The sequence below is a fragment of the Monomorium pharaonis genome, chromosome 1 (genome assembly GCF_013373865.1).
Source record: "Monomorium pharaonis isolate MP-MQ-018 chromosome 1, ASM1337386v2, whole genome shotgun sequence".
NCBI classification, from domain to species: domain Eukaryota; kingdom Metazoa; phylum Arthropoda; class Insecta; order Hymenoptera; family Formicidae; genus Monomorium; species Monomorium pharaonis.
The window spans coordinates 33,961,132-33,981,263 of NC_050467.1; the positions used below are offsets into that span (position 1 = coordinate 33,961,132).

The 20,132-nt window shown below is 30.7% G+C and overlaps 1 protein-coding gene across 1 annotated transcript; it reads left to right on the forward strand.

Moving 5' to 3' along the window:
* Positions 1-4,242: 4,242 nt before the first annotated feature.
* Positions 4,243-14,710, forward strand: LOC105841130 (sialidase-like). The gene is made up of 3 exons (XM_036291575.1): positions 4,243-4,723; positions 12,306-13,027; positions 14,009-14,710. The coding sequence occupies exons 1-3, from the start codon at positions 4,243-4,245 to the stop codon at positions 14,708-14,710; spliced, it is 1,905 nt and encodes a 634-aa protein (XP_036147468.1).
* The last annotated feature ends 5,422 nt before the right edge of the window (positions 14,711-20,132 follow it).

The following is a 20,132-nucleotide window of genomic DNA, read 5'->3' on the forward strand; positions in this document are numbered from 1 at the left end:
AAGAAAAAATCTATCGTGAATGTATGACAAGCTTTCATTAATTTACTGTTCACAATTACGATAGAAATTAGATTATTTGCGGATTCCATACGTTAATATCTCGATTATTGGTGGACCTAACCCAAGACAATATTGGACTTTTATGTTCATCTCGATCCCCCTTCTATCTTTTTACAAGCATTGACCCACATGTTTTGGGATACGCTGTATATTACTTACATTTTTTAATAGTTTAACCTAAACTTAAACCTAAACCTAAACCTAAACAATTACATTAAACATTTAACTGTTGGATTATTGGAAAAGCCACTTTTGTCACTTGTGTAAACAAAACATTTTATTATAATTTTTTAATTAATTTTGATATTTGATTATATGATTATTAATACAATAATTTTTATCTTTTTTAATTGTACAATAATGAAGAGATTTAATAACGCCTCACACTTTTAATTACGTTCGTAAAATCGTTGTTATTAAAATTATTTATGTATGTATCCAGACATATTTTTAATCTATTCAAATATTATTATATCAGAAATAAAATTTGATTATTTATTATTATGTGTAAATGTAAATTTATTAATGAAACATTAAATGAATTTTCTGATACAATAGTAATTGAGTGAATTAAAAATGTCAACATTTTGTAGTGAAACTTTTTTATTATGTTATATGGTATACATATTTTTTGTTATTAAACAGCATAATTGTAGTTTTGAAATATGCATACAAGACATCTTCGGTGAAATGTTTTAACTAAAATCTTTGTTACTAAGATGAAAAAAATTATTTGTAGATAATATTGTTTAATCGTTTGTCTAATACTTTCCTTGTGATACTTTCATATTATTTTTTGGATAATAAAAAATACTTCAATATTAATAAAGAATTTATTCTAATAAGATCAGTCTAAAAATATAAATGCAATCCATTGCTTATATTCATGTGTATACAATAAAAATTAAATACATATATATAGGATCAGTGTGAGTAAAAGTAAATCACGCCTAAATGTCGGAGAAAAATACAATACTGACAAAATACAATACTTACAATACTGACAAAATAAATATCAAATGCGTCAAATTTGACGGTATTGATAAAATAAATATTAGATGCGTTCAATTTAACGGTACTACTAAAATAAAAGTCAGATGAGTCCAATTTGACGGTACTGACAAAATAAATATCAAATGCGTCAAATTTGACGGTATTGATAAAATAAATATTAGATGCGTTCAATTTAACGGTACTAATAAAATAACAGTCAGATGCGTCCAATTTGACGGTACTGACAAAATAAATATCAAATGCGTCAAATTTGACGGTATTGATAAAATAAATATTAGATGCGTTTAATTTAACGGTACTAATAAAATGAAAGTCAGATGCGTCCAATTTGACGGTACTGACAAAATAAAAGTCTCATGAGTTAGAATAACGATACTGAAATAATAAGTGCGAAAAAAACATTTGTTATTATTATGAATTTTAAATACTACATAAATAGTCAACTTATTAAAATAATAAGTTTTTACTTTTAATATAGATGATAATGAAGAAGCAATGGATTGTAATTTTTCAAAATTATAAATTAACATTTTTAACATTAACATACATACACATATGTAAAATTATATTTTTTTATTATACTAATAGTTAATAAATACTTTAATTGTTATATTGTAAATATACGTATATATTGTAAATATATAATAAATAAATTTTTTTTTAGACGGCAGTTATTGAAATAAATGCAAGAGGAAGATAATGCAAAGAATACGGACAACAAATCTATTCATATCCAGACATCAGTGAGTTTACTGATAAATGATAACAGCGTGATAGATCCAGAGAACCGTATTCAAGAAGCATGCTTGAACGTAAGTAGATTAGAAAGCGAAAGTACGCATGAAAATGTGCAATTTTGCAAAGATGATGATAGTTTTGTCATCGAAAAAAGCACGTGTTATATCCAACGTACAAATTATATCCAAGAACACGAGCCTGAAACTGATTGCGTAATAAATATTTCTCATTTTTTGAAAGAGATGCACAGGACATTTGACAACCATGTGCGAGGAATAGAGTGCCAATTTAAAGATTAGATACTTATAAATTCTCGTCGCTTTGGATTTTTGACACAATTCTTTTTTAAATGTCGAATGTGCAATTATGAAGCCTAATTTTGGTCACATCCGCGAAAAGACGACATATTAAATATTAATAGTGCTGCTGTAGCTGGAACTATTACAACTGGAATTGGCTTTGCCCAGTTACAAGAGCTACATGCAGCTATGAACATTTCTTGTTTGTCTGAACCAACTTATATAAAGTACAGAGACCAAATAATTGACGATTTTCAAAAAACGGCAATGGAAAGTATGAAAAAAGCTGGTGAACTTGAAAGAGAACTCGCTTTTCAAATGAATGACGTTATAAACGGTATTCCATATATAACCGTTGTAGCAGACGGTTGTTGGCTGAAAAGAACGTATGGTAGTGGTTATAATTCTGTTTCTGGTGTTGGAGCCATAATTGGTTACGAGACGAAAAAAATTCTATTTTTTGGTGTCCGCAATAAATATTGCTCAATATGTGAAATGGCAGAACGGAAAAATATCGAACCAAGAACGCACAAATGCTACAAGAATTTTGATCGCAATGCAAGTTCCACAAGGATGGAAAGTGATGCTATTGCGGAAGGTTTTAATTGTAGCCTCGAAATGCATAATTTGATATATAAAACGGTTATTGCGGATGGTGACAGTAGCGTATTTCAAACTATTCTTGATAACGCAACATACAGTAAACAGACGGTGACAGTAAAAAAAATAGAATGCACCAATCATTTACTTCGTAATTTATGCAAAAAGTTGAAAGCTGTGTCACAAATAACTCAGCCAAAAACGCAAAGACAGCGTGGCTTTGTACAGATGCGAAATATTGTAAAAAGCAATATTTTACATATTCGAAGAGAAATAGAAAATGCAGCTGAATTACGAAGGAAAGAACAAAAACCTCAACATTGTAGAGTTAAAGAACTACAAGAAGATATCTTGAACATTCCTAGCCATGTTTTTGGCAAACATAAGCGATGTGAAATACGTGGTCGAATGTGCAAAAAAAAATGAAAATACAACCGAAAAAAATTATGTGCCATATCTAAAATTATATGGTTTGTATCAAAAAATAGAAAGTGCAATATTTTATATAAGTGGTTATTCTGACAGTTTATTATTACGCTTAACCAATAATCCTGCAGAATCGTTTAACTCAATAGTATGTAAAATGATCGGTGGAAAACGTATTCACTTTGGAAAACGAGGTTCTTTTGATGCTAGATCTGCGGGAGCAGCTGTACAATATAATTCACAAGAAATCCTTACAGAATTACATCGAAGTATGGATAAGAATGTTCCACCTATTATTGAGAATCTGGAGAAACAGCGACAAAAAAAAATTGTGAGAACCAGAGAATCTCGAGAAGCACAGGGAAGGCAAAAAAAATTTAAAAGAGAACCAGGAACAGATAGTCATTACGGTCCGCAATCGCGAAAACCAGATCTTCCACCTGAAACATTCGAGCAACTTCGTCAACACCATTTAGAAGAGTTGTTCGAAAACGCTAAAAACTGGAAAAAAATTGAATTAGACACCAGACAACAAAGTGAATCACAATTATGGTTATCATTGAGACGAAAAATGTTAACGTCATCCAATTTTGGAAGCGTATGTCGCATGAGACAGACAACATCTTGTGCAGCGACAGTAAAAGCTATTTTATATCCTCCGTTATTGATACCGCAGCCGTAAAATATGGTTGCGACATGGAGGAAATTGCGAAAAAAGAATTGGCAACAAAATTAAACAAAATAGTAAAACCTTGCGGATTATTCATAGATACTGAAAATCCATGCTTGGGTACTACACCTGATGGACTTCTTGATGAAAACGGTCTAATAGAAATCAAGTGCCCCTTATCAGCTGAAAATTTAACAGCAGAAGAAGCAATAAAAACAATACCTTCTTTGAAAGGCATTTTTGATAAAAAGAATCCAGATAAAATGAATAAGAACCATCGATTTTTTTATCAAATTCAAGGGCAATTAAATATAACGCGACGAGAGTATTGCGTTTTTGCTCTATGGACACCAAAAAGCATGAAAATGATTTATATAAATAGGAATGATGCTTTTTGGAAAAATCAAATGCTGCCATTCTTAACACGCTTCTATGATGAATGATTCCTTGGAAATCTTGGATAGTCGCCATAACAGACATATGCCGATTAGAGATCCTGGATATATCATAGAAGCAAAGAGAGAAGCAGCTAAAAAAGAAAATATTCGAAAAAGTTTTCGGCAAAGTACATTACATGAAAATGTTGCTAATAAGGAACAAGAAACATTAGATATTTCATGTACAAAAACAGAAATTACCACTGCTGCGCTTGCTCGAGATATGGAGCAAGATGATGATTGCACGTACATTGGTACAAGTCATAAGGATGTAACCGAAGAGGACAAAGCAAGACGACAAATAAATTTAGATGAAGTTGTCATACCAATTTCTTTGGTGAGAGAAAATGTCTTGTCTGATAATATGTTAAATGATGAGTCTTTAGATTCATTTTTACGCGTCATAAGAGAAACGACTGAATTTCAAACGCAAAGTGTGCAATATCAAGGATGTCTTGATTATATTGACGCTAGTCAAAGTAACAAAAGCGTACAGATAATTGGAGGAAAAAATCTTTGGACTGGAGATGGAATTGCACACTGGCGATGTATATTTTGTAATGGCACCAAACTTTACGTATATGACAGTATACTTAATTGTAAATACGATAAATTGGCAGCTAAAGAGAAAAATTATATACATCTGCGATATCCAAAAATAAAGCTGAGTGATATTATTTTTGAAAAAGTTGATACGCAGCCTGATTCTACAAGTTGTGGAATTTACTCAGCAGCTTTTGCTACAACTATAGCTTTAGGTGGCAATCCGTGTAATGTAAAATATTCGAGAAACATGAAAAGCATGAGACAGCACTTTATGAAAATTATAGAGAGTAATAAACTGCTGGCATTTCCAGAAAGATAAAAATATATCTTATTAAAATTAAACAAATACGATATTGTAAAAATATCATTAAGATAAAACATGTTTCATGAATTAAACTTTTGTTCTGACGGAACTAGTAAAAAAGCTAGCAGCGTCAATTTGAACAGTACTGATTATCATAAAAATCAGAAGCGTCTATTCTTAGACATTACTGATTGTAATGAGAATCTGTTTAGACGGTATTAACGAAATAAATGTTAAAACCGTACATGTTTCATCAAATAAAGCTTATAATATAATTGTGACGGAACTAGTAAATTAAAAGCTAGCAGCGTCTATTTGAACAGTACTAATTGTAATAAGAATCAGAAGCATCTGTTTAGACGGTATTGGCGAAATAAATGCTAAAAGCGTCGTTTTTAATAGTAATGATTATATTTAGTTAAAAGCGTGTCTTGAGATGCTGATTCTTACAATTATTTAAAACGGAGAGACGAAAAAATTTTATTGGTTGCGTCTCACAAGAATGGGCGTTGGAGGGGCCCATTCTATACAAATTAAAATTAAAAATGACTCGGTGAAAAACAAATCTTCGCGGTGATAGACAAAGACAAACATATAGGTTTGTAAACACATATGACTGCGTTCAGAAACATCAGTGTCCTTGTCATCATTTTATCCTTGTTTGGCGAATATAAACAAAGATATAATAAAAGTACATGAGATATTAGGTTTGTTCTGGTTGCCTACACTTTTACACTTCTACGAAAAGTATAAGTTCTCATTGGCTGGTTAAAAATATAAACCAATAAGAACTTATATTTTTCGTAGAAGTGTAAAAGTGTAGGCAACCAAAACAAACCTATTATTGCAAGACATAAAACTATAATGCTTTATCAATTAACACGTGCTATGTATTCTCGCTACTCGTCAAGTCAATCAATCAAAAGATTAAAAATGTTATATCAAATCGGTTACACCCTATGATTTGCAATCTTTACATCAATTAGTGTTTATAATATTAAATTAAATAAATAATTACATTTATATTTTAAATTGGGAAATAATAAAAAATAATTGAGTAATAATTTTTATTATAAAAAATGTACTATTGAATTTTGTTATTACTATTATTTTATTGTTAAACAATCCTTTATCTAGTAATTTTTAAAAAAACGTACATATTGTTAAAATATTGTTTAACGAAAAAATAATAACAATTTCATATTACATATCTTTTTTTAAAAAATTATTACTGAATTTATTTTTTATTGTAATTAATTTTTGTAGACAAATGTGGATATATAATGGACAATCAAAATTTTCATAATTTTTTCAAAATTATATCTAAGATGCTTATAATAAATTTGTTAAATTTATTTTGACATTCAAAAAAAATTTGTTAAAGCAGATGGTCAAAAACAATTATAATGTACAAATAAACATATTATGGACAACCAAATGTATTAGTTTTTTAAAATTAGCTTTATACAAAAATTAATTTAAAACAATATTTTTGAAAACAAATTTGTAAATACAAATTCATATTTTTTTCGTTCTTTTTTTAAGTTGGCAAATATGTTATTTCAGTCTCTGGTTCAATGTCAATTCATTTTATCATCGAGCCCTGGATTTTGTAAAAATAATGAATCCCGATTGTTCATTATTTGTCCAAATCTTTCCATAAAAATTATATGCTGTGTTATACGAAATATTGTATCGTATAAATGAATAACGCGATGCTTGGCGTGTATACATAGTGTCCCTGAACATGTGGATCATTACTCATAAAAAAATAAAAGAGATCGAGATAAACATAAAAGTCCAATATGGTCTTTGATTAGGTCTGTTGATAATCGTGATATTAATATATATAAATAATCTTAATAATTTTTACCGTAATTGTAAATAATAAATTAATGAAAGCTTATCGTACATTCATGATAGATTCTTTCTTCCGTGCTATGGCTCAAGCGGCTTGAGCTCTTCTCTAGGGGCGCTCTCATTCGCATAATTTAAAAAATTAAACTCTCATAGACTTCTTTTTGCTGCACTGCTGCACTGGTGCAATAAGTTAGAATGAGAAAAAATATATTTGTCTTACTCTAACCTGTTGCATCAGTGCAGCGAAAAAGAAGCTATAAATTATTGGTGGATCTAATTCAAGATCTAACCTAACCTAACCCAAGACAATCTTGGACTTTAGTGTTCATCTCGATTCCTTTTACCTCTTTACGAGTATTGGTACACATGGTCAGGGACACCCTGTAGATTTAAATGCATACACGCTACTATCCAGCTGTAACTAAGTGAGAGCAGAGTAAGAAGGGTTAGGGTCAGTTCACACTAAACAAAACAAACCGGCACTGACACGACAAAATATAACATGCATTTTTACTCAGACGGCACACAATATTTATAAAATATTAACAAAATATTTATAATATTTATTAGAATATTTTATGATAAAATATTTAGACTATATTTTAATAATATGTTGAATAAAGATTTTTTCTTCATGTATATAAAATATGTGAAAAATATTACGATATTTTGATAAAATAAATATTTATAAATATTTATTCAAATATTTTATAAATATTTTTGTGGTCCTAGATTTGACAAATCATAAAGATTTATCATAAATATTATAAAAATATTGACAAAATATTACTTATACAATCTATTTTACCACAAATATTGTATAAAATATTTAGTTTATATTTTAATAATATGTTGAATACAGATTTTATTTCTTCATGTATGCAAAATATGTATAAAATATTTATATGATATTTAAACGAATTAAATATTAATAAATATTGATAAATATTTATCATAAATATTGTGTGCTGTCTGGGTAATGTGATTGTTCATATACATCAACATCGGCCAACATTTCAACGGAATGTACCAATAATCGCATTTAAAACGTATGTTTTAAGATTTGTATTGATTTGGTTTATAATTTTGTCATCGGTACGTGATGGTCTATACCATAGATTAATGGTCTATTCTTTCTAGCTGCACTGTTGCACCGGTGCAATAAGTTAAAGTAAGACAAGTATTTTTTTTTTCATTCTAACTTATTGCACCAGTGCAACAGTGCAGCTAAAAAGAACAGACCATAAGATAACTTGTGGTCTGTTCTTTCTAGCTGCACTGTTGCACTGATGCAATAAGTTAGAATGAGAAAAAATATACTTGTCTTACTTTAACTTATCGCACCAATGTAATAGTGCAACTAAAAAGAACAGGACATTAGTCTATGGTCTGTACCGTACATTGTAAATCGACCCTAATAGAGTGCGACAGCGGCGCCGCGTGGCGCGACACGACGCGACACAGCGTGACAACAATCAGATCACATAGATTGACATAGAGCTGTCAAGAGAGAAATAGTACAGTGAAGTACGGATATACAGTGCAAAAATAGTGCATCTGTTTGCCATGTTGTGTAATTTTATATCAGACGTTTGACAAATGTATAAACAGGCAGACAGTCTTTATCATAGTCTTTTTGTTAAATAGAAGTTTTAAATATAAGGTAGAGTAATGTACATATAACAGTTTTTCCACAATTTTAATCTTTTTATTAATCTATATATTTTTCTTTTATTATTTATGTTGACAGATTTTTATTGTTCAGTAAATTACATTTTATTATATCTCTATTTCTATCTTATATTTCTATCTTTTATTTCATCTTGTATAAGAACATCTTTTAAAAATAATTTTAGTATTATATTATTTTGTAACACTTTTCTTTTAGTTTATTCTTATTGTTTATGTTTATTTTGTTGCAGATGGCAGTTTTAAAAAAGCTAAGTAAAAACGACACAAAGCTTTAGAGAAGTTGTACTCAAGAAATGAGTATGGATGTAACGCCACAAAGTAAAGGTATGGCAATAAAATAAAAATCAGAACTAAATATATTATAAATCAGAAGCATCTTTCCAAACGGAACTAGTAAAATACTAGAAGCGTTTCTTTAGATGGAACTGAATATATTAGAAATCAGAAGCGTCTTTTTTAATGGAACTGGTAAAATACCAGAAGCATTTCTTTAGACGGAACTGAATATAATAAAAATCAGAAGCGTTTTTTGTAACGGAACTGATAAAATATCAGAAGCGTTTCTTCAGACGGAACTGAATGTAATAGAAGTCAGAAGCATCTTTCCAAACGGAACTAGTAAAATACTAGAAGCGTTTCTTTAGATGGAACTGAATATATTAGAAATCCGAAGCGTCTAATGGAACTGGTAAAATACCAGAAGCATTTCTTTAGACGGAACTGAATGTAATAGAAGTCAGAAGCATCTTTCCAAACGGAACTAGTAAAATACTAGAAGCGTTTCTTTAGATGGAACTGAATATATTAGAAATCCGAAGCGTCTAATGGAACTGGTAAAATACCAGAAGTATTTCTTTAGACGGAACTGAATATAATAAAAATCAGAAGCGTTTTTTGTAACGAAACCGATAAAATATCAGAAGTTTCTTCAGATGGAACTGAATGTAATAGAAATCAGAGGCATCTTTCCAAACGGAACTAGTAAAATACTAGAAGCGTTTCTTTAGATGGAACTGAATACATTAGAAATCAGAAGCGTCTTTTGTAACGGAACTGGTAAAATATAAGAAGCATTGCTATAGACGGAACTAAATAAAATAGAATCGTCTTTTCCAATGGAACTAATAAAATATCAGAAGCGTTTATTTCGTCGGTACTTATTATAATATAAATCAGAAGCGTCTTCTCTGACGCTACTATATAAATAAATTAATAAAATTTCAGGGGAGCGTCTATTGAACGGTACTAAATATTTTAAAAATTAGATGCGTCTTTTGTGAGATGATACTAATTATTATTTATAAATAAATAAAAACGAAACAAGTGTGTTGCGTTTTTATGAGAATGAATATTGACATAGTTCATTATGTTCTCCATTCAAAGTTATATAGTTTCAATACACTCATATTAAAAATATGTATAAATATATTTATTAATATATATGTATCGTCAATATATTATGAATCATACATATATAAATAAATATAACATTTTAATTTAAAATTTATTGTGAATCACATTTTATAATTTTATAAAAAAATTATGAGAGCATATATTTATATATACACATATTGTATGTGTATATTGTGTATATCATAAATAATTATTGTGAGTTATCAAGAGACACGGTAATGGCTCGTTGTTACATTTCCGTGGAAGGAAATATTTTTCTTTACAGTTGACAATTTTGGCGGATCAATATCATAATTTCCGCAGATCAACTGTTTATATACAGAGCACAACGTATGTATGTATATGCTCGATATTAGGTTTGTCCAGATTCAAATTGCGAACAGAATATATTTTTCCTTCTCGATAGAGACGGAGAACGTTTATCATTTTTAGTTTACTCTCTCTCTCTCTTTGTCTCACTCTATCGAGATTGAGTTTGGACACAAACCTGCTCTGCATGAATATTGCTTGAGTTGGAGGGTAATACAGAACGAAATTAAAAATGTCGGTAAGTTATCGATTTTTTTAATTCCGTTCAGGCGGCGCTGCAACTCCGTCAGAGTTCGGCCTCAGCTTTAGGATCCCCTTAATTCTATTTGAAAAAAGTTTAGTGGCTGATCATAATCATTAACCCTACGATACAATCGTACCCATCGGGAAACCCTGTATGACATTCGTTCCTGTCCATGAAACGCTTCGCTGCTAGCGTTAGTTTCAGCTACATCTTTCTTAACATTTTTTTGGTTATACAGTTTATAAATAATGCAATAATAAATACAGAATGACAGATAATTCTACATTGAATTGGAAGTAATAAAAATAATTTAGCGGCGATTTTTTATTTGTATAAAAAATTATTTCAATGAATTTCAGAGAGATAAAGAGAGAGATTGCTTTGTACAATAAATAATTAAAATTTATTTTTGAACAAAACTGAAAATTGCAACAAAATTAATATATATCGACTGCGTTCCATTTGGTGCTCACAGAACTGTGAGCATCATTTCATCCTTGTTGTTCATGTAAACAAGAACAAATAATTCTTACAGGCGCTGTAAGCGCCATAGGGAACGCAGCCATCGTGTTCAAAATAAACTTATACAAAACATTTAGTAAATTTTTTAAATAAATTTTTTTAAAAATGAAGTAAATAAACTATAAAAATGTGTTACTAAATGAAAATATAAATTTACTCACGCAACTTTCTAATGTATATAGTATCTCTCTAAAGTACAAATATAGTACACATTTCCACAACTTTAATGCTTTGTAGGAATTATACGTAATATTGAATATTTTTATATACATACAAATAAGATCAATCGTATTCAAGTACAGTGAAATTAGAAATTGTCGAAATTATGATGCAAAAAAAAGCGTATCACACGAACAATCCCTTTAAAGCACATTGAAATTGGAAATGTTATATTTATACAAAGAGAGCATGTATGTAAAAGTTGCGTGAATAACATCCTATTTTTATTTGATAATACACTTTATTGTCAGTTAGAGAGTATAGTTTTAGAGTATTTAGAATATGAAGAAGTTAAATTAGAAATATAAAGATAGTAAATAAATGAGATTGTTGAGAATATAATAATAATTAATATAAATACACTTTAATAGATTATTTTTGTATTTATTTAAAAAAAAAATGAAAAAATGAAAATTTTTAATAAGTATAAATACTTAAGATATTAATACTTGAAGATGATATATGCAAAGTTTCAGAAAGCAATTCTCAGCTTAGTTTTGTATATAAATGAAGGAATGTTATATTTATTTACACAATTAAAATCTTGTCACTATAAAACTAAAAAGATTATCCTGAATACTAAGAATATCCACATAAAAATTTTTTATGTTATTTTGTTTTATTATTTCTATTACATTTCTATTTACATTTTTACTATTAATTAAAATAATTTATGAAACAGAAAATTAATGTAAAATTATTTTATTACCTTCAAATGCAATATAAAACAATCTGTAATATTTTTATTATTTTTTTATTATGTTAAAACAGTATAATACATAAAATAAAAAATAAGCAAAAATGTAGCAAAATAATTATTAATATGCTAGAATAACGTGTACAATATCTGGAAAAAAATATATTTAGTAACATCATTGGTCGTGTTTATTTAATTTTACTGATCTTGTATACGTTTGTGAAATACTTATTTTTTCTTACTTTTCTGTTACAGGTAAAAGTGAAGGCAGTAAGGAGATAACTGCTGTACATTGTGCCAGCTGTACAGAAACAAACAAAGAAAATATTAAGAAAAGAGGAGCACTTAAATTACCATCGTTATCGCTGTTGGCACCGCCATTATCACAGCCATCCGCGGCAAAGAAAACACCAGCCACGCCAGGACATACGTCTGTGCCGTCTGCTCCTGATATTCCCGCGCCATCCGCGGCAAAAAAAACACCGGCCGCGCTAGGACATACGTCTGTGCCGCCTGCTCCTGATACTCCCGCGCTATCCGCGGCAAAGGAAACACCGACCGCGCCAGGACATACGTCTGTGCCGCCTACTCCTGATACTCCCGCGCCATCCGCGGCAAAGGAAACACCGACCGCGCCAGGACATACGTCTGTGCCGCCTGCTCCTGATACTCCCGCGCCATCTGCGGCAAAGGAAACACCGACCACGCCAGTACATACGTCTGTGCCGCCTGCTCCTGATACTCCCGCGCCATCCGCGGCAAAGAAAACACCGGCCGCGCCAGAACATACGTCTGTGCCGCCTGCTCCTGATACTCCCGCGCCATCCGCGGCAAAGAAAACACCGGCCGCGCCAGGACATACGTCTGTGCCGCCTGCTCGAAACTATTCTTACGCGCCACCATCATCAGCCGCGCTGCGCGGAAGAGGAATTATACATGCGCCACGACCACGTTATTTGCCGCCAATAACACATAAGGTTAATAAAATAATAGTATTTAAAAAGAGCCATTAATTATATAGCATTAAATTATTTTTTGTAAAGAACCGAGTCGAAAAGTACTGATTTTTTTCTATAATGCTTAATAAAGCAGTAATTAGTGTATAAAACAAATCCAACCAGCATCATCCTTCAGACTGGCGTACATCAGTGAGCCGCGCTAATAGCGTGAACGCTCGCCGCTACGTCGCACGTCGCTGTCTTTACAACCTCGCACTGCCGCTAGCGTGCAATATTCTTACACATTGTAATAATATGAAAAACTTTATTTTGCAATATTTTTTCTGTCAGAAGCACCTCCTTAGAGAAAATTTTGACAAGGACTAGAATTCTCGTCAATACATAAGATTATAAATAGTACTTACATAAAAAGCCTACAATGTTTTTGCTAACAATTTGCTTTAAAATTGTTCTTTGTAAATTCGAAACTGTGCGTAGAGAAGTATCAACGAGAAAAAGATAATGTGTCTATTTTATGTACGAGGACGTACAGAGTTTCGAATTTATAAACAATTTTAAAACAATTTGTTAGTGAAACATTGTAGTTTTTTCATGTAAGCACTACGTATAATCTTATGTTTTGACGGGAGTTCTAGTTCTTGTTGAGATCTTCTTTAAGGAGATACTTCAGAAGAAATTAACGCAAAATAAAGTTTTTTGTGTTATTATGACGTGTAAGAATATTGCACGCAAGTAACAGTGCGAAGTTACGGAGACATAGTGATGCGCGCCGTAGCGGTGAGCGATCACGTACACTACCAAGCACGCGACTCACTGACGTGCGCCTGTCTAGAGGACGCTGCTGATTGGATTAGTTTTACACAGTAATTATTGCTTTGCATTATAGAAAAAAATGGTTCAAGACTGTTTGATTCAATTCTTAAAAAAAATAATGCTATATATAACATTATTTTTTGTAACTTGCATACACGTACTATAAAAATTAATTTTGTTTTGCAGCAAATGAAGAATATGTTACGACGTGCACTTCAAAGAGAGAGGAAGAAAGTTGGTACGCAGCTTACAGCAAAATGTGCATCGGAGGTTCCACCCGCGCCGCATGCACCAAAATATACATCCGCACTATCCGCACACAGAGAAACGTGTGCACTCGCATCCGTACCAGAATATTCCAAATGTATTCCCGCTCTACCCGCGCAAGGATATACGCCCGCGCCAGGATATACGTCCGCGCCGCCCGTGCAAGGATACATGACGGCTTCGTCTGCGCAAGCATATACGGTCGCGCAGACCGCGTCAGGATATACCCCCGCACCGTCCGTATCGGGATATACTACGACTTCGCCCGCACCAGGATATACCCCCGCGCCGCCCGTATCGGGATATACGACCACTTCGCCCGCACCAGGATATATACTTGCGCCGGTTGCGCCAGGATATACGCTCGCGCAAGGACATACACCCGTGCCGACCGCGCAAGCGTATACGCCCGCACCACCCGTAGGATATACAACTGCTCTGTCCGCGCCAGGCTATACAACCGCTCCGACTGCGCCAAGCTATACGACCGCTCCGCCCGCTCAAGGATATACACCGTCCGCAATATATAATCCCGCGCCACCCGTTTCAGGATACACGACCGCTCCGCCCGGATATATGCCGACCGTGCAAGGATATACATTTAACCATTTTTCAACTTAAAAATAAATTTGAATTTTTTAAACATATTTTTTGATAAATTCTGAAAATGTACAAAAAATGGTTTTGCAAAGGTACCTAAAAATTTTGTTGGATATACGAAGAAAATTTTCTATTAAAATTTATTCTCAAAATTTGGTAATTGTGGGATAATATGTGAACCTCGAGAAATTTTACTATACTTTTAGTAAATTTTACTATAAAGTATAATAAAATTCATCGAGGTCACACAATATCCCACAATTACAAGATTTTGAGGGTAAACTTTAAGAAAAAATTTTCTTTGTGTACATATCTGAAAATAATTTTATTAGACTATTAAAATAATTATGTAAGACACTCAAACTGATTGATAGAATAAAAAAAATTTTGCTTGGTTTATTACGCTTGAACGTTCTTTGTAATTATTTTGGTAATCCGACAAAATTATTTTCTGTATGTAGCTAAATTTTTAGGTATTTTAGCAAAACTATTCTTTTCGTATAGGGCTTTTTTGGAATTATTTTCACATATATTTCATATTTTTGCGTTTTTTATTTTACAGGTTGCATAAAAATAAATATTAAAATTAAATTGTATCCGTTTTTTTGCTGCATGATTGCAGCACAACTGCTGTAAATTTTTAACAATAAAAAGCTCTTAGAAGAGAATACCATTATTTTTTATTGTCTTATGTCATTTCCTATCCTTTTCCTTTCTCGATTGACAAAAGTTTGCTTGTTCTAAACCTAAACCTAAACAGACTAAGGATATTGCGTAATGAATTACTTTGAAAAAATTTTATTAATCTTGGCGTTATTGTTTAAAAAATTATAATCTTTACTAAATTATAGTAAAAAAGAGGTATAATAACGATAATTTGTATGGAGTTACAACTAACACGTTACTTCCCATCAGTGTATGTACATAATATAATTTTCGTATGCGATATTTTTTGAGAATAAAACCTATTCTCGGAACATGCTTAGATGATAGCGCACATTTTTGTCATTTTATCTTTATCGTTTATTACACAATAACAAGAATAAAATGACAAAAAGCGCACTATCTAGATAGCCAATCAAATCGGTGACAATATTGAGACACGTAGACATTGAAATCGAGAAATTAGAACACCGAAAACGTAGTGCACTGCCTGGGTTCCATTGTCACGTCCTGTGTAAATTTTTCAATTTTTATTAATTGTTTGCTTTATGAATTTCCTTTATTCGTATATCTATTCATATATTCAATTATATTTTAATCAATTTTATATTACTATTCATTTATTACACTTATATTATATTATTATCCAATTATTTTAATTATTCAGTTAATTTTATATTACCTAATTCACTTATTATTCATATTATTATTCACATTATATATTCTTACATTTTATTATTATTTTAATAATCATATACTATCTCTATATTAACCAGTTAATACTTATATTATTATATTCTCTAACGTTCATAACTTTTGAACCACCATTTTACTTATATTAATTATTAAGATCATATGAAATGTTATATTCTTTAATGTTACAATCGTTCGAAATCATGATGATAATAGTTAATTACCAAATCTACATTGAATATCGAATTATTCAATTAAATTAATCATACACCTTATGGTCGACACCTAAATTTAATATTGTAAAGGAATTGCATCAATAATCGTTCATTTTATTATAGAAATTCTTTAAATTAAATTAAAATACTAAAATCTTATAAGTTACCGACTAACGGGATACCTCTACTATTAAAAACTTACCATTAACTTGTATACTTTGCCAATAGAGGGCCAACTGTCGATAACTTACCTGCACTTACCATCAATTACCATTCCCTAATTACCGACAATGATATACTTACCATTTGTTACAAGCGCCTACCAAATGATAAACCCGTCATACACAGCCATCACGAATTCCTGGAAATGCTGCTGTAATTCCAAGAATTCCCGAAAACTTTTGCCAATATCTCGAGAACCATAAGAGGTAGAGTTGCCAAATAAATTCCAAGAAGCGTCGCAGACTTTGTTTATACTAAAAATCATGTTTCCAAAAATTTGGAAAAAACAATTATTTTTTGGGACAAATTTCACATTTTTTACCCAAAAACCGAAAACTTGCCAAAACGCTCCGTTTTACCTGATTCGACCGTAAATGATGTTCTTTTAAAAACTTCAATTTTCACCCCCACCCCGATTTTTCGGGAGGATCAAAATTTGGCCAAACATGGTCCTCGAGGTCTTCTATACGATGGTCCAAACCCCATCTCTTAATCTCTTACCGTTCACGAGATATAAATTTTTAAAGTATCAAGGACAACTGCCAAAAGACCTTTATAAGTACTATAGGCCTTGAAACACAAGTCTCTCACCTTGAGAACCGTCATGGTACATGAGCACCCTTGTGAAGGTGAATGTAAAATCATTGCATCACTATCATGAAATATTATTAACAGTAGAATATTCATAAGACCATTGTAGAAGCCTAAATAATATATAAAATGGTTTAAACAATTAAATAATTATTAATATAAATTTTAGATTATTATTCCAAACATAAATATTAATTAACAATCACCTTTTTGCATAAATACTAATTAACAAATAGAATATTATATATACGAACAATAATTTAATTATAAATAAATAATCCTTATTAACTACATAATTTTGCAATTATCATTTTTTCATAAAGCTAGTTAACAATCGATTTTAATTAAAAGAATAATTATTCAGGCTTTTGCAAGTGCATAATTAATAAATAAAGTCCCAAGGCCATGTCACTCAAGCTATCGCAGTGTACACAAGATGGCTGACCATCACTGTAATGAACGTGAACCTCTATAAGAAGAATGTAAAATTATTGTAACACTCACATATGTACCAGCGATGAAATATTATTTAAGATAGAATATTCACTGACGATATTAATTGCAAACGTCTAAAGCCTTCAAGGTTAGCTCATCGAAATTATTACAAGTGCTAAAATTCAAGAGCGGCGAATCACTAAGGTGATCACCACTGTAATAGATGGGAACCCCTATTTAAAATATGTGCAAATATTATAACGCTTGAATAATGAAATATTACGCGCAACTAAATATTCATTAATAACACACTTGCGAAGGTTTAAAAAATATAAAAGTTACAGATATCGTTTGAGAACCACTACTACTATACGTAAAAATTGTTACCACGAAGAAAAATGTTAATTAACAATTAGTTTATTGATAAAACATATCTACATACGCATATTCAATTATTCAGACTCAGTTAATAATTAATCTTAATAAAACAGAACTCTAAATAATATAAAATCTATTTGTATCAATTAATATTACCATATAGAGTCATTATCTCAACAAATAAGTATTATAAATAATTAATTTCGTTAAATATCAAATAATTAATGCGTAGCGTCTATTAACAATTAAATTTTGCAAAAACTAAGCTTTACAATGAAAGAAATATTATTGTATAAAACCTCCGCAAGCGTACGAGTCGTAGAAACATTAATTAATAATTTATTTCACAGTTATAATATTTGAATGAATATTTTATATGCATAAGATGCATAAATTCCATTCTCACGCTCGGGTATGAGTCATCATTAGTCACTTGCGAAATTGTTTGATCAAAATGTAATATGATATTTTTCTGTATCTCGAAAGACTAAACATCCGATGCAAGTACATCCTTTGTAAAATTATGCCGACATTCCGCGGCACCCTTTGAAATTAGAAGCGAGAATGATGCAACTCCTACTTCGTACCACACCCCGCGGCCAACAAACTCGAACAATATAAAAGCGAGCGCCGCGGCGGATCAGCATTGCGCGCCGGTCTTTTCAAGTAACAACACCACGTTTCTCTGAGTGTTCACATTGCGCACTGAACTTCAACACTGTACCGCATATCTGCCATCTTAAGAAGCATCTGCCATTTTGTCGACTGTAGAAGGAACATTGTAACTGAAAGAAATAAAGACTTATAAAACTATAAGGGGATCCAGCCTCAATAATTCATATATCCCCGAAGACCTTTTGGTGAGTAACTTAAATAAATTTTATTTATCTGATTTATATAATCTCAATCAAGCTGTCATCAATCTCTACAAGTGAACACTCTGCCGCGCGTAATCACTTTTCGACCATCATTCTAAATTATTTTAAATTATTTTAATAATTAAATACTTAATAATTCAACGACTGAACAGATTCTGATACAATATTACCCCAGTCTGCCGTTTGAAAATTTAATTCAATTTAATTCAATTTTAATATTATTTAATCACGATTTAATTTAATTTAATTCAATTTAATTTGCGACTTTGACAATTTAATTCTAATTTAATACTATTTAATTGACATTTTGATTTTTATTTAATTTAATATAATTGACTTTAATTCAAATTATAATTTAATTCAACTTAATACAGCTTGGTTGATACATTGACATTTTATTTAACATTTATTGATACATTGATATTTTATTTAACATTGGTTGATACATTGATATTTTATTTGACATTTATTGATACAATGATTGATGCATGAACATTTTATTTCTGATACACCGATATTTTAATATACTGATACTCTGATTTATTTTATTTTTATGTGACATATCCTGCAATCTGATTTAATTTAATTTAAGTTAATGTGCATTGATATCCCGATTTAATTTGATTTAATTTAAATTTCAATATTACAAATAACTCACCACTGAACTTGATTTAATTCATTTTAATGCAATTTAATTTACGATCTGATTTAATTCACAATTCAATTTAATGCAGCAAATCTGATATTTCGCTTTGATTAAATACAATCCATACTACTATCCAATTCGATTTAATTTTATTTAATGCAATTTTATCCATGATTTAATATTTTGATATCTACTCTATTTCTATTTAATATCCAACTTGTACATCTCTAATTTAACCATTATCATAACATTCTACGTTACTTTGTGCCAGATATAATAAAATAATATTCAAATCACTGATTCTAATAATTTACATGAAATAATATAATAATTATTCAAAGTTCACATGCAATTTACTTGATTTCATAACGCATTCGAGACCCAACTGAATTAAATGCACACATATATATATTTGATACAATAATTGATTTTCATTTATACATGTTTTATTATTGCCAATTATAACCCCGCTTATTTTATTAATTTAGATATAGAAATTTAACTGAAGTACTTCCACACTCCTTAAACCTTTATGCGATCTCCAGCATTGTTACCTGAATAAATAAATAAATAAAAATTATAAAATACGATCGCATCCTTCTATCTTTCAACGAATAATTTAATCTCATATGCCTCTATATTTTGAAACCCATAAATAATTACGCGTCTACCGCGACACGTCTGATACGGATCACCGTCTTCCCAGGTAGCAAGGTGACGTC

Bases quoted from the DNA above. Each gene is read 5' to 3' on its own strand.
- LOC105841130 (XM_036291575.1), top strand. From the start codon at position 4,243: ATGAATGATTCCTTGGAAATCTTGGATAGTCGCCATAACAGACATATG. The intron at 4,724-12,305 runs GTAACAAAAGCG...TTTCTGTTACAG, and splicing joins TTATATTGACGCTAGTCAAA to GTAAAAGTGAAGGCAGTAAG. The intron at 13,028-14,008 runs GTTAATAAAATA...TTTGTTTTGCAG, and splicing joins TGCCGCCAATAACACATAAG to CAAATGAAGAATATGTTACG.